General features: G+C 43.0%; 1 protein-coding gene across 3 annotated transcripts in view; it reads right to left on the reverse strand.

Annotated features, from left to right (window-relative positions):
• The window catches only part of AFAP1 (actin filament associated protein 1), a 407,485-nt gene that overhangs the window by 148,266 nt on the left and 242,926 nt on the right, over window positions 1–16,293 (reverse strand). For all 3 annotated transcript variants that reach the window (XM_078678522.1, XM_078678521.1, XM_078678520.1), the window contains exon 5: window positions 4,905–5,116. In XM_078678522.1, the coding sequence (XP_078534648.1) occupies window positions 4,905–5,116 (212 nt within the window). The remainder of the gene's footprint in view (window positions 1–4,904; window positions 5,117–16,293) is intronic.

The raw sequence follows: 16,293 nt of genomic DNA on the forward strand, positions 1-16,293 counted from the left end.
GGATTTCAAGGGACAATGCAGAGGGAAAATTAAATAATGAATTTTCCTTCTGCATCGTCCCTCGAAATCCCCCCTTACACCGCCCCACCGCTGTTACCTGCACAGGCAGCGCCTGTACAATGCTATCCTATGGGAGAGAGAGGCCTTGCAGTAGTGAAAGACAAATGTAAGAGTTTTTCATCACCAGGAAATGCAAAAAGTAAAAGTACATGTCCATCTTTTTAAATGCACTGCACCCTGTCCTTGGGGCTGTCTAGGGCCTACCTTAGGGGTGACCTAAATATATCAAAATGGAAGGTTTAGGCCTGGCAACAGGTTGAAATGGCAGATTAAACAGCAAATACAGGCTCTGCAATGGCAGGCCTGAGACATGTTTAAAGGGCTACTTAAGTGGGTGGCACAATTAGTGCTGCATGCCCACTGGTAGCATTTAATTTACAAGTACTGGGCTTTAATAGGGAATTCAAAGTACAGTAAATATGCCAATAGGGGATAAGCACATTTTACCATGTTTTAGGGAAAGAGCACACACACTTTAGAACTGGTTGGCAGCGGCGGTTAAGTGTGCAGAGTCCTAAAGGCAGCAAAAAAAGGAAGTTTGAAGGCAAAACACTAGTGAAAAACCAAGCCACGGATGCCAGGTATAACAACTATGCAACCAATCAAATCAATCAGGAAATTGTAAGCGCACTACTCACCCGTGAGGGTCTCAAGGCGCATTACCCAGTCCACTTTGAAGGAGACCACAGTCAATGTGGTATAATTTCTTGGTTTGAGTATGTGTTGTTTAATTAGATTTTGCTTTTAGGTGCAGTTGTTTATTGGTATAAACTTTGTGAAGTCATAAGCAATACATTTAGTGTGGGAGTTCTGGCTTACCTGGCTGTTGAGTGTGTTATGGTCAAAACCCCAAAACTTGCAAATTTCAGTAACTTATGTTTTAAGTGAATTTCAGGGGATTTTTCAAACGTATGTTATGGTGCAATACAAAAAGAAAAATAACCTTTTTTTTGTAACAGCATTTTGGTTTCCTTTTTTTGATTATATACGACATCCAACAGCTCTCTGCAACCAACATCAAAATAAACCTGATACATAACTGGTAGCATGAGATATATGGTCCTGTGTTGCATCTCAGGTCTTTGGTGACATTTACCAACCACTCTGTTGTTCGCCTCATGGTTTATGTCATCAGAACTATTAGATGGCAATACTGAACCACATTGTAGATTAGAAATTTGTAGGACTATGTCATAGCAGAGAAAATGAATCTATTTTATATATTTTTTATTATTTAGAGCTAATCAGCACTCAACAATATTAGCATATTACACTCTGCACATCGGCATGTATACTATTTTCAATAAATAGTACGCATGTCCATGAAAGTGAAACTTATACGGCCAAATAAAACATGTTATATGGAGCAAGGGTATTAATAAATGCTGTTTTGGGCATTTATTTTTTTAGTGCAAAGGTCAAATCCCAAGCTTCAACACAGTAGAGCTCCAGCTTCTGTACCTTGTGGACCTTGCTTGCTGCTTTTGGACGTTCACTGCATGAACCTACGCAATGGAATTCTGCTCCTGGTCTGCTCAATGACCTGTATTGTAGCTAATGCACTTGAAGAACAGCATGGCATCAAGCAGCATGATCTAAACAATATATGCAGTTGCAGAAAGAGTAATATACTATTTATTACCGTTTTTGAAGGACGGGAGGGGCAGCATGACCCACTCAAGGCTTCACCTCTAGGGAATCAGGACCACTCCCTTTATTCAATTATAAGTTGCACATTACATGCATATCAATATTTATCAATCTAGATACAACTACACATACACAGATATGCATATTCAAGGGCTTTTGCCCATTGGTCTCCAAGTACTATTCACATTTTACTTCTAACCCTGTGGGCATGTGAAAATTAGCTGAAAAATTAGCCCACTTCAATGCCAGCGCTGGTTTTATTTTGCAACAGTTTTTTTTTATTTTGGTGGGAGTGGGCGGGAAGAGGCGGTGGGAATTCCAGACGTAAAATACACGCTGCTACCAAGCTGTTTATTTGTCATGCTGCTCTTTACAGTGCTCCACATTCCGCTCCATTACTGTTTTTGAAAATGTACATATACAATTCCAAAATGGTCAACATGTTTAGAAGCATTGTTGGCCCTCTTCAAATTCTACAGCAATTATAGCGTATGCACAATACCCCTCTACGATGGCCACACAATGATAGGTTTACTGGGTGGCAATCTTAGAAGAGTATTGTTTCTCTGTATCAGTGTTGTACCATTTCAGGATGGCCCACAAATTAGTTCTAAGCATGCCAGGCATCTTGGAATCATAAAGCAATGTTAAACTATTGAAAAACAATTCAAAGACAGCTACCAAGGCTTGTTTTTATTTACATTCATCTGCCCCTGACCTCCACATCCCATTTCCTTTCTTTCCTTGCAATGCCAACAAACACAAATAAACAAGCTTTGCAAAGAGGTCAAAGATGTTCGGCCACATAAAGGTTTAGACTAATTGGCTTTGCCATTGCTTGTTCGGTTTGGCTTTATAATTTTCACATTTTGCATTCATATGTCATTTCCTTTCGACGGCATAGAAATAAGGAATCACTAACATTTCAAGTGGAAATAATGGAGGTTTGATTTGTTGAGCTGCAGATGTCATGTTAAAATAATTTAATTTATTTTCTGTATGATTAATTGGTATGACGGCTCATTTGTTCACTGGTACACCATTAGAGCGAAATGCAGACTTCACAGAAATCAGTCATGACCGATTTTATCTTTTGCGCACTACATTACAGAGATGTTTTGCTTGGGATCCTTCTCGTCAGTACACCATGTACTGCCATTGAACTTTTTTGTGAACTGGGGGTTAAATAAAAATAAGTGAAAGTGTAACATAAAACACAAAAAAGCAAATGTTTTAAAGCTGCAAATCGAAGCAACCTTAACAATTAACTTCAAAAAGTAGAAATTAATGTATTTTGTAATTAATCCATGCTCTAATGTGCTTAGTTGCAAAATGGGTCATGTCACACGTGACCATCCCAGCCACAATCTTCCAAACATGATCGGTTTTTAGCGTTGCAAGTATAAGGAGGGACAAGCGGATGCCAGAAGTACTAAATTATGAAGAGAATGGAGGGCCCAAAGAAGAGAGGCGTAGGGAGAAACACACGGAGGGAGAGAAAACCAAGGCAATGAAATCAGCAGTAGAAGGATAGAATTCATCAAATCATAACACAGCTAGAAAGAAAACACTCCTTGGGTGGCACAAAGACAAGAATAGGGAGGGAAGCTGTAGTATGTCACTTTAAGATATGCAGTATGTCACTGTAGTAGATCTCTTTAAGATGTGTAGTATGTCTCTTTAAAATAGAACCTTAAGTTAGGATCTAGTATTGTTTATGTGTGTATTCATTGAACAATCTCTGGAGCTGTTACTTGAGACGACTTTTGTCTGCTGTTCAACTTATTCTCCTGTGCTAATAAAGAACCAACCAACAAGAAGATTACCGGCGTTTCTTTTGTTGCTACAGAAGCCTTTAAATTAGGTGCAGGGAACTGATCTAGACAAGAAATGCAATAAACCTTAAGTAAGGGTCGGACACAAAGCCCACTCCAAGTCTACATTCGATACAATAGGTCTGATCATCAAGAGACACTGAAGCGGTCTGTGGGCAACACCTAAAAACAGGGTTGAATGAGATGAGCATAACTAACATGGGAAAACATGATAAATCACCCACATCATGCTGTCCCCACCACATAATGTACATTGACATGTGTCCTCCACTGCAGATCAGCATCCCCCCTCTTAATGTACATGATATTGTGTAGTTCGCCCTAAACCGATTAAGCTCAACAAAATCCAGTACTTTCCTGATTCACAACACTTTGTGCTCTCATGAGGAACAGATGGTACTCTCCCAAGACAACTTCCATTGGGCATTGAGTTCTACACATAACCCTTTATCCCCAGAATGCCCTCTACCCTGTGTCCCGTAACAGTACAGTGCATTACTAAGGTACGACATCTATGACAAACATCACAGTGGCTTTGGCTGAGGAGCATCACCCAGTGCTATCATGATGCGCATTACTGGCAACCACTGAGGGAGATCATCCCTTGCTCATGCGAGACATCACCCAGGGCTCCTACAAGACGTTTGTACAACTGGTCTCCAGAAGCACATGACCAGGTTGTCCCTGATGAGCATCACAACCGCTCCCCTAAGGTGCACTACTGGAGCGTTCTTGTGAACGGTGTACTATATGCTAGAGTACGCCATCAGGGCAGATCACTCTGGTCAGCCCTGAAGTACACCACACTTGTGCACATCTAATACAACATCTTGTGCCACTGTTGTAAATCCACCAGTGCTTCCTGTTGCACACGGTTATTCATAACTACTGACTTGGGTGTGTTCATGTGTGTCCATTTGTTGACATGTGCTGAGTGCTTATATGTCAGTTTAGGTTTACGAAAACAGATGTCTCTAGGTGTACCGTTCTGTGTGCATACCTCAGGTCAAGCGTATTCTCTTTATCAATGCGAATTAACTTCTGGATCTGGTTGATGTGATCACAACATCCACATTTTGTGTTCTGCTGCACATCATGTTAGTAGTTATGTCTTTTAGTTTATCCGTAATATTCGTCTGAGATCGTTTAGTCTACATTTGTCTAAAGGCCGCTATGACAGGGCTATAAGACATGAAATGTCATGGGTGGGCACTTGGGCTAGGTTAAGCCACACTCCTAAATGTATGACCTTCACGCGGATAACCAGACACATTAATCAGATACACTAGTAATGCCAGGCCCTTAGTCTACTTTTGTTTATGCTCATAAGTAAGAAGCGAAAGATGGGTCATGCTTTACCAGGAGCTTGTTTTCCTTGATGACACAAAGGAGTTTGGTCCATTGTCCAAATCGCTTTTTCCTCAGCAGGAAAGCACAGATTCTGGCATCCTTTACCAGGTCCATTGAGGCTTCCTCCGATGGCCACTGGAGTCTCATCTTCTTCCCTTTGCCATCCTCTTCTTCCTCATCATAAGATTCATAGGAGCTGCTCATGGCATCAGAATCATGATCTGGAAGGAAAGAGAAAAGGTTCAATGAACTACAATAAGACATACTGATAGACGGCAGTAGTGTTTAAGCCTTTCTTCAGAAGCAGTTACTCACAGAACAGCAAAGCACGATAAATACGAGGCGGAAGATATTGGATTTAAGATCCACAGTTAACAAGTGTTAACTAAAGTCATGTCAGGTAATTACGGCATCTTGCCTATGTTAAGGGAGAAAATTAATAATTAACATGGCGTGCTCGTCAATGGAAATTGAAAATGCAGCTACTTCCTTCCTGACAATGCTACTCAAAATCTACAATGTGCAATGCATCTTCATACTCCACAAGCACCAGACATTACTGACTTAGTAAATTTCACCTCAATATTAGGATTTAGTATGAAGTAACCCTGGTCTTTTTCCAGGAGAACAAACCTATGGCAATGCAACAGCTGCATATTAAGAGCATCTACAGTTAAATGATCATTGCCAGATTAAAGGAACCTGGTGCTCACTACTTTCCATCAAGACAAGTGTCCGCACCAAGAATGCAGACCCAAGAAAGCTCCAATCTTTGTTGCGTCCAGAGAGACTGAGGTGACAGCTTGCACCCAGGCCACAACTCTGCCTGACTGACTGACAATCTACCTACTATTCGCTGCCAGGACATCAACTATAATTCCAGAAATCCATTCCTTGTAAACGCCAGCTCACATCTATTATTACCTTTGGAATGTTTCAGCCACAATTAAGTTAACACTTGTTTGATGCTTGTCTTAGTTGCCTCCCCAAAGACCTTCTCAAGGTGGCTTTTTAGAAGTTCTTTGGGCCTATAGAACTCTATATCCTGGTTGAGGTCAACAAAAACTACAAGCACTTAAAACGTACACTGCCCTATCGCAAAAGTTCTAATTCATTTGACTGTATGAAGACAGGATTACATGTCTTTCCATAGCAATAACAGAGTCACAGGTCTGATTTGATAAACACATTGTCCATGCAGCAACACGCACCTCATTACTTTTATGAAAGACCTACAATCCTGTCACAATTAAACCTCAGTACTTTTACAATTTGTTGCTGTACGAGGGTGAGCAACGCCTAGACTAGAATAATTCAATATACTTGGGCAGGAGGGTCAGTCCCAGTAAAGCATCAGCATATCCCACAAGATCAATCATGACTAATACCAACTGGGCATGTCCAACCTATTTGCCGTCTATGAACCCTTAACATTGCACACTTCCACTGTTCATTTAACTCCATTGTCTAAACCAATAATCAAACCAAGAGTGCTCCATCATCTGAATGCCCAGAATTGGCAACCAGAAAAGAGAATTTTCCATCACGTACCTCCAAAGACCGCACTGCTTGTAGTCAGATGCCGAGCAGGGCCAACGACACATGCTCAGCCATCACACAGATGCCCAAGCTCCCACTCAAAATTATTTTTTTTTAAAACAAGACCCTGACTTGGTCAGCTGGTAATATGAGGAATACACTCAAATTTCTGGCAATATATTCAGGCATTTCCCTGCTCTTTTCCAGTTTGCTTAGTTAAAGCTAGCTAGAAAAACTAGCATTCCCCCTAACTGAAGTACTGCACAAAAAGTGCTGCAGCTTTGCTTCGCTGTGGCCCCTTGTAACAGCATCTGTCCACGAACTGCACATAGCCAAGTCTTCTTGCTTCATTCACAACATGCTTGTCCTCAGCTTTCAAGTAAGGAGTATTAGTGCATGCTTCCCCACTCTTTCAAGCAATGGCAGAATACTCTTAGCCTTTTTATCTTTTATAAATACTCTCGATGTTTCAGAGCAACTCTTTGTTTTCCTGATGGTGTGATCCTTTTACAGACTTCTAGAGGGAAGTGCCGCCCCCAAAACTCGTGCCACCAGGGTGAGAGCGCACCATATTTTGAAAATTGTAGGGGTGCATCATAATCCCGAGTAGTCAGCACCCATATATTTAGAGGGTTTAATAAAGTAGTTTAGAAATTTAACGTTAGGCTGGAAATCAGCATGATGTAATGATGTGTTTATTAATCAGAGGCTAAGGTAGTGTTTTAATCGAAATGCAGTATTGCCTAATGTAGAAATATAATCATATGTGAAATGTCGTATTACTAATGAAATGCTTTTGAGGTATACACATGTTTATTAATGAGTGAATTCACGTAGGCTTTTAATATGAAAGGTAGTGCTTACATTGAAAGTATAAATAATGCTCTATAGTGGTGAAATATAATGTCATGTTGTATTAGAATTGCGTTCAAACATGCAAAGGCCTTGGATATGCTGAAGCCAGTAGAGGCCTAACTGTATTTGTCTTTTGTTACCGTAGTCGAGCAGGAAAGATTTTCTCTCTTCGGGGGAAAATCTGTCCTTAGCAAAAAAATTAAATTGTAACTTTGAATGTTTGCAGAGATGTTCCCATGTATTTCAGCTTGTAATTGCAAGGCCACAAGGCTCGCTAGGTAGAAGGTTCCATTGTTCAGGAGTTAGGATAGTAGGCGCAAGAGCAGAGGAGCTGCCAAAGAATTTGGGAGTGCAACATTTAGCGAGGAAGGTGCCTGGGACCCAAGGACACACCAACGGACGCTTGATAGAGAGGTGCCATACTGGAAAAGTCTGAAGATCTTCACCTGCCAGAGGGGCGTACCTCTGGGCGTGTCGACTGTTTTGGGGATTTTGTATTAGGGATAGCACCCGAGGGTGGAGAGCAGTTTCAGTTAGGGAATTGACAGAGCAGGATGTAGGAAGCTGTAGAGAGAGTTTGGGGAACTTAGGGCAGAGTGTGTCAGGTTTCACGATCATGAGCGCCAACCTGGCTGTTAAAACTACAACTCCCATGATTCTTGGCGATAGGGAGGTATTTAATGATGACACGCGCAGAGGCGGATGCGTGTAATTCTGTTTCCTGTTATTTCGGTCCCGGCGTCCTGGATGCTTTAGTTCCTCCGGGCGGTGTTCTTCCGTTCCACCTGTGGCACTGTGTGGTGGAACCTTGTGTTTCCTGAAGACTTCTGTGCGGTGAGTCCTTGGTGCGCGGCTGCGCGTCTGGGTAGAGCGGAACGCGGTGTGTCGGCCGACCACGCGTTACCGTTCTTGTTGCTTGCCTGCTTCCTGATCCTTTTGCGGAGCATAGTGGTGATTGCTACACGCTGCCGTAATTACATTTCCGATTACTGTCTTGAACACAGCGGAGCGCGGTGTGTAGGTGCCACGCGCTACCGTGTTTGGTTGAGTTTTCGACTATAGGCTTATAGTCCCTTAGCGGACGGAGCGAAGTGTGTCTGGAAGGGCCACACGTTACCGTGAATCCTTTATTTTCATGTTTGCCTACATAAAAGGTTACCAGTACAGCGGAGTTCAGTAGTGGGTCGCTACGAATTACCGTGTGTACAATTCCTAAGACTACGGTGTTGTATTGGTTCTTATTCAGACATTGTCTATGCAAAGACTCCAAGGAATTAGGAGGAACAATAATCTTGGATCCTAACTTGACATGGGGAACCTTTAGAACTGTGTTGTAGACAGTCCTCGTTTGTTTTCTTTATTTTGTTCTTCGAACTGCCTTCCTCTAGGATTATCCCTATACCTGCGATTCCTAGTTGTTATGGTGTCTGGTTATTTCATATGATGGGTTCAGATTCCTGCATCTGTTTTGTTGAGGAATGCTTATTGCTCCCTGATGTACAATTCCTTTTAGTGAGACTATATGAGAGTAGCCTTATATTATGAGTGGTGTGTAACTGTGTTATTTTGCTTATGTCATTTCAGAGCCTTTTATCCCTGCAGTTCCTTCCCCTCCTTTTTTCCCCTCGCCTGATGGTTCAAACTCCCTGTTAGTAGTCAGGGAGTTGGTAACATCTGGAGGTGGACCCCTATATAGCAACGACCGATCCTGTGGAGCATAATCCTGACAGAGTGAGTGTAAGAAGGAGCATCTTAGAATGAGCTCGATAGTTAGACTATCTACCTAAAGGAAGTGAATGTACTTCTTTGGAAGTCTTCACTGCTGACACCTTTACTCTGGTCTGAAGGGAATGTTAAGTAGGGATGTTACTTTAGAATAGTGTAGGGACAGACTAATCATTTTCCTTCCCTTTTGTAAATGCAGTCCAAACTTCAAGCAGGGACTGTTCTGAGAATCTTGTGTAGGATTATGTTTGTATTAGTGGCAGTCTATTTTCTAAATATTTTGCTGAGATGCTTGTATGTCCGACTATTTTTGGCTTTGTAATAAACCTTTGAAATTTCAGTTTGTAATCAGTGGTCCTTTGAGTTAATTTGGATTCAATTGTAAAGTTGTTCAAAGTTATTGTAGTAGAAATCTTCCTTTATACTTCTAGAACAGGGAAAAAGATCCTGTCGACCTGTTTCGGGATTCTAGAGATGGGTAAGAAAATCTAGATGAAAATCCCAGCTTTCCCAAGGGGCAGACCGCTCGGGCAGTGCCCAGGTATGTTTCCAGATGGAAAACCATGTGGAATAATCACTCTATTTGATATTTCACAACATACAAGTAATTACTGACCGTTCAATTTTACTGCCCCTATTATAGTACTCAAAAACAACAGTTGATGGACACAATGCAGAACAATGTCATACATTCACCCCAGTGCAGAGATCTGGGCCTAAATCAATCGTTTTTTTGCTCACCACACCACCCCAATTCAGCCATTGCCATATGCAAATCAGCCTTGACCCTGTGCCTCATGGGAACAGTCCAGCCCGAACTGCCAAGCCATGTCTTCCTTGGACCGGAATCAAGCATCCTAGGACCGGTTTCTGGCTATCAGCCATCTTCAGCCAGGATAGCTTGACTCCAGTGGTGTGGAGAGCACGGGACTCACGTCTGAGCATACCCGTCCCACTCGGGGTGACAAATGCAAAAACAACAGTTGATGGACAGAATGCAGAACAATGTCATACATTCACCCCAGTATGTTACTGGGGGTTAATGTGTTGCCATTGAGCAACATTCGCCCATCATCTTGTTTGTTTTGCTTTCACCCTATGTGGGAAGGGTATGCCCAGACGTGGGTCCCTTGCTCACTACGCCACTGGAGTCAAGCTATCCTGGCTGAAGACGGCTGATAGCCAGAAGCCGGTCCTAGGATGCTTGATTCCGGTCCAGGAAAGGCATGGCTTGGCAGTTCGGGCTGGACTGTTCCCATGAGGCACAGGGTCAAGACTGATTTGCATATGGCCATGTCTGAACTAGGGTGGCTTGGTGAGCAAAATAACGATGGATTAAACCCAGATCTGTGACTGGGGGTGAATGTTTTGCCATTGAGCAACATTCCGTCCATCATCTTGTTTGTTTTGCTGTTCACCCTATGTGGGAAGGGTATGCCCAGACGTGGGTCCCTTGCTCACTACGCCACTGGAGTCAAGCTATCCTGGCTGAAGACGGCTGATAGCCAGAAACCGGTCCTAGGATGCTTGATTCCAGTCCCGGAAAGACATGGCTTGGCAGTTCGGGCTGGACTGTTCCCATGAGGCACAGGGTCAAGACTGATTTGCATATGGCCATGTCTTAACTAGGGTGGCTTGGTGAGCAAAATAATTATGGATTGAACCCAGATCTGTGACTGGGGGTGAATGTTTTGCCATTGAGCAACATTCGGTCCATCAGCTTGTTTGTTTTGCTGTTCACCCTATGTGGGAAGGGTATGCCCAGACGTGGGTCCCTTGCTCACTACGCCACTGGAGTCAAGCTATCCTGGCTGAAGACGGCTGATAGCCAGAAACCGGTCCCAGGATGCTTGATTCCAGTCCAGGAAAGACATGGCTTGGCAGTTCGGGCTGGACTGTTCCCATGAGGCACAGGGTCAAGACTGATTTGCATATGGCCATGTCTGAACTGGGGTGGCTTGGTGAGCAAAATAACGATGGATTAAACCCAGATCTGTGACTGGGGGTGAATGTTTTGCCATTGAGCAACATTCCGTCCATCATCTTGTTTGTTTTGCTGTTCACCCTATTATAGATATGTCCACAAAATACGCCTCTATGGAGGCCAGAAAGCGCTAATCATTCCATTGGTTGTTTATTGAGAGGAATCCCACACCAAGCATCGCCAGCAGTGTTCATATATTTGAACATACTATAACAATCATACAGAAATCCTCATTCAGCAAGCAGTTTTTGGTTCCTAGTAATGTACTTCTTTGCATATCCAAAAGCCGCATCTCTTATCAGCACTCTCCCATGAGACAGCCGCAAACGTCTCACTCAAAGCCAAGCTTCCGTTTGTGAAGCTTGCTCCAGGTAGTCTCTCTACAAGGTAGTCCACTAGTGATTGCGACCACAAGAATGAGCAAGAGAAATAGAGAGAGACTGTGAAAAAGAGTGCGAGACAGAAAAAGAGATTGAGAAAGTGTTAAAAAGTGGATTATTAGTAGTGGCAAATGTATATATGCCACCGGCAATAAGGCCACTAACGCAGTCTAGGGCTCAGAATAGGTCTTAGAAAATTATTATCATACTCAAGCCTTGGTAGCTTGGCTGTGAGCAGGCAGGCTTAACGTCAAAGACAGGTATGTAAAGCATTTAAAAACAACAATTCTGTAAATAATTAAGAGACAGCACACAATAAAAATCCAAAACCAATAGGAAATATTTTCAAGATGTAGAACTGTATAACACATAGAAACCCTTTAGCGCCTATCGGGACATATGGTTACGATAGGCCGGGACACAGTGAAAGTTTCAGGCTGTCCGCGATGGAGACCTGCGCAGCTAACCCTTGCAGTAGGTCTCGTACAGAGTTTTTACCTTCTAACTTAGAAACGTTTCTGGAACTTTTCTTCCTGGGGTACCTCAAAGCTCTCAGTCAGTCCCGATTTGTTGAGCGTTAGCCGGCTTGCCTGCGTCAAGCTCCCGGTCAAACTTATGGAAGTCAGACCTCCAGAGCTTTCCAGCGGGATGAACCAGAGATGGCGCTCAGTTGAAGGTGGGTGGCTTGACTCTCGCGGTTGGTCCCAGTCACCTCTCCTACGTTTGGACTTAGAAACTTTTACGGAGCTTTTTCTTCAAGGGGTCCTCAATGCTCTTCACCAGGTCAGCTTCGGTGAGGGTTCGCCGGCTGGGGTTACAGCTCACTCCCAGTCAAATTCTGGGAAGCAGACCGCTGGAGCTTTTCAGTGGGACAAACCTGGACAGCAGGCCGGCTCGCCGTTGAGGGTCCCCGGCTTGGCTGGCCAGGTCGAGTCTGCCCACTTATGAAGTTTTTTTTCAAAGTTACTCCAAAGTTCTCCAAGCTTCTGGAACTTCTTCCTGCAGTTCCCCAAAGGGTCCCTAAGTGTCTAAATGTACCCCTAAGGGTCTGGAAGCTCCAAGCTGGTCCTTAAAAGTTTGGGGTTTCAGTTACCACAATCCACTTTGAAGAAACCCTTATAAGTCTACTTGTAGTACTCCAGGCTGAGGATTCTTGGTAGTGATGTTCCTGGTGAGCTCTGTTAAACTGTAGCTTGCAGGGACTCCATTATTTAGTCCTTTTGAAGCAAGTTAGGTCCAGAGGGCTGTAGTTCCAGATTGTGCAGCAGGTGCAGTCTTCAGAGTGCAGGGCCTGGTTGGTGCAAATGAAACTTCTCAGCAGGGGCCATTCTTCCTCTTGTTTCAAGCAGCAGTTCTGAGAGGCGCTGCCCCTTTCAGATACTTATTCTAAGTTCTCTGGGTCAAGCAGGAGGGCACTCCTGTCCAATGAGGGGCAGGGCAACACCCCTCTTCCAGAGAGCACCATTTCTCCAAAATTCATCATGGCTGATTTTTCAGCAGAGATACAAGAGCTGGCTAAGCCCCCCTCCAGGATGGTTCATTTCCATACAGCCCTACACCCTTACATCTGCTCAATCCTTCCACATGGCTGGGTTCAGAGGGTAGGGCTGTTACTCGACCTGACTTACATTGTCCCCTCCTCTCTTTGAAGATGTTTTACGACCCTTCCCCCTGCTCTGGCATTCCTATATAGCAGAACCCTCCCTTGCCAGAATGGCCAGCTAACCCCCCATGGGCTACCTCATCATAGCAGCCTGGCTATTCCACTTAACTCTGACCAATCAGTTCTGATCACTGGAAGGCTGAATTTTGGCATACAGAAAAGAAAGTTGTGTAACTTCTTGTCTGTACGCTTTAGGAGAAATTCAACAATACCATATTGTTGGATTTATCAATACCATTATAGGAAGTTATTGAATAGTATTTTATGATTCTCCTAGGGGTTGGAGAGCATTGGGCTACATACTGTATGGTCTAACCCTATGATCACCTGTCCAGTGCTGCCCAAGAAGCGATTGGCAAAAATCTACTATGACCACAAACTAGCGACACTAGTGCAAAATAAAAATATGGGGTCCTGCACTGAGTCTTTTTTGCTCTTTAAAGACTGTTACTGTTTTGAACCAGTCCTAGATATTATCTATCCGCCCACTATAAGGAAGCTTTATGTGCAGTGGAGGCACGGGTCACTACCGATTCGTGCCCTCACAAGCAAGTGGGGTAAGCCTACTGAGATTAGTTGCCCTGGGTGTGGAGCTGATAGAGAGACAGATATCCACATCCTTTTTTTCTGCCCAGCATACAGTGGTGCGAGAAAGAAATGGATAGTACCTTTGTGTAAAAACTTAGGCTTCACCGAGTGCTTGGTGGCTTACAGGGTGCTTAAATCTGACCTTGCTGAAAACATTGTGTTTGCTGTTGCAAAATACTTGGGCACTGTCTGGCATAGGAGGCGCTATTGTCTGAATGCAGCCCTTCGAAATTAGGAAGATTGCGCTCAACTTGAGTATCTGACTGAAACAGTTTTAATTCTTTTAACTGTGGTAGTTTTTTAATATTGTAATACTAATTTTTAACATTGTATGATTGTACTGTTTGTGTATCTTTTATGATGAACAATCATCGAAATAAAGATTATGAAATGATTCTCCTAGCAGGAATTATTAGTTAATAACTTTTTGTCATGTTAACCCATGTGGCTGGGGATTTACAAAGGGAAAAATGATTGAGCAATTTCTCCAACACCAGGGCTTATAAAACGTCTTTTATAAGGACACTGCCTGCACCTATAGAACCCCACACCCCTGAAACACCTATGGGAGACTTTAGGGGTTCTGAATATGTAAAAATATTGCAGATCCTCACTCTACTGTGCTCCTAGCACAAAGTCGATTCTGGTAAGCACTTCACTGCCATGTGGGGGTGAAATGTGCAATTTCACCAACCCCAGGGCATATAACACCATTTTATAAGGACCCTTCTTATAAATACCTGCCCCCAACCCCTGGGACACCTAGGGGGGACCCTGGAGGTTCCTAATAAGGCCAAATATTTTAGCTTACTAATTTATAAGAGCCCAGAACACCAAAGTAGAGTTTGGGCAAAATGTGCATTTTAAAAGCAGTCCTGCAACACAGAGCTGCTTTTAAGGTGAACTCAGGCTTCAGCAGTGCACACATGCAAGTGCAGAATGGCCTCTGGTTTCTAACCTGCCATGCCCCGTTATATACTAGGGACTTAAAGGTAGTTTCAATTCCCTGCCTTTTTATGTACTAAGGCCTATAGGGGAGGTATTGGTGTACCCTAACCCAAAGTGTACCCTAGTGTATGTAGATGTTTCCCTGTTGTCTAAGTGTGTTTTCACCATAGCACTGGGTCTGCCTAACAGAGTCCAGTGCCCTCCCAGAGTTAGAAAACCAGCACCCAGGGGTCTCAAATGGGGCAAAAAGTGGGGGAACACTGCAAACAGGTCCTGATTTTCAACAGGAAGCAAGAAACTGACCAAGAAAGTGAAAAAGAGAAGACCAGAGAGAGAAAGAGAAGGAGAGATACAGTACAGGGTCAACATAAGACAGCAAAAGTAATTTATATTATGCATTCTTTTCCAATTTCCCATCTTTGATGAAAGAGCAACTTACGGTTTGGTGCTTCAACTTACTTCATACATAAATTACCATCAAATGTGACAGCCTTTAGCTCTAAAGTGTTATACTACGAGTCTTTTTTTTCCAAATTTGAACCACAACTTTGTATAAGGGAAATAATACAAAATAGAAAAGGGCATGGCTGGTTACTCTCCAAGATGATGGGAATAATGGAATAATACAGGTATCCACTAAATAATGATTTAAAACATAGTATCTTACAATTTTCTCAGCAGCATGAGATACCCTCATTTCAAGCTGCCATTGGCTTACAATGGTTCAACAGCACACGAATCACAGTTTGGCAAGAAGTGCTGCGTTTAATAACACCCGCCAGACAGGCCATTTCTTCGTGGACTGAGTGACTTGAGGTCAGGGGCCAAAAACAAACACCCAAAACCTAAAATAGATTCCCAACTAAATACAAAGCTTCAATTATGTAACAGCTGAGAGGGAGTACCAGAGCAGAGGTTGTTTGAGGACTTCCCATTACAGAGTACTGTTTTTTGGTTGTTATTTTTTTTTTTTTTACATGGACCGACCTAGCGATGGTCATATGGTACATATTATAAATGTTTATGCAAAATGACATAAGCGGCTTCCGTAGTGCATGACACCTTTACATGAACAGACTGGGTGGGCCGGTGCTGTTATAGTTGGGCTAAGCTATTCCTGTTACTTACGCTTTGCCTCAATACCTTTCCCTTCCGCCTCCAGATGTGTAAAGGGTGGACTAGAAACGAAAGGATACCGCTGCTACAAATGGGCTGCATGCGGCAATCTACCCACAAGAGACAGCTCCTCACTGTCAATTAACGGTTCACTTCACCGACCAATCTTCCATCCCATACTTGAAACTTAGCACTGATGCAGTTAAATGTATTAAACATTTGCAACTGCAGGGGAGGGCATGTGACTACATGTAAGATGGTAGCATGTCCAGCAAGTGGCAACATATTTGACTCTGGGATGTTGTATCCTACTTCAATTAATGGGTACATTTGTAAAATGGTAAAGTGAAAAAGTATAACCAATGAAACCAGATTTAAACAAATAAAAATGCTTCTGCCAACCTTTTAAGAAGTGAGATACTATCAGAGTTTGGGGCCGGTATTTGGCGCACCGATGCTTGAAAGTTTGGTTTGCACACTACAAATTGTCTAAATTAATTAAAACAAATCTGTAAATGAAGTTCAACTTCGTCAACACCCATAAGTAGAAACGAACACAAAAACTGGACGTTACACAGTACTCCTTCCGCCTCACTCCTG

Source organism: Lissotriton helveticus, chromosome 2_2 (assembly GCF_964261635.1).
Source record: "Lissotriton helveticus chromosome 2_2, aLisHel1.1, whole genome shotgun sequence".
In the NCBI taxonomy this organism is placed as follows: Eukaryota; Metazoa; Chordata; class Amphibia; order Caudata; family Salamandridae; genus Lissotriton; species Lissotriton helveticus.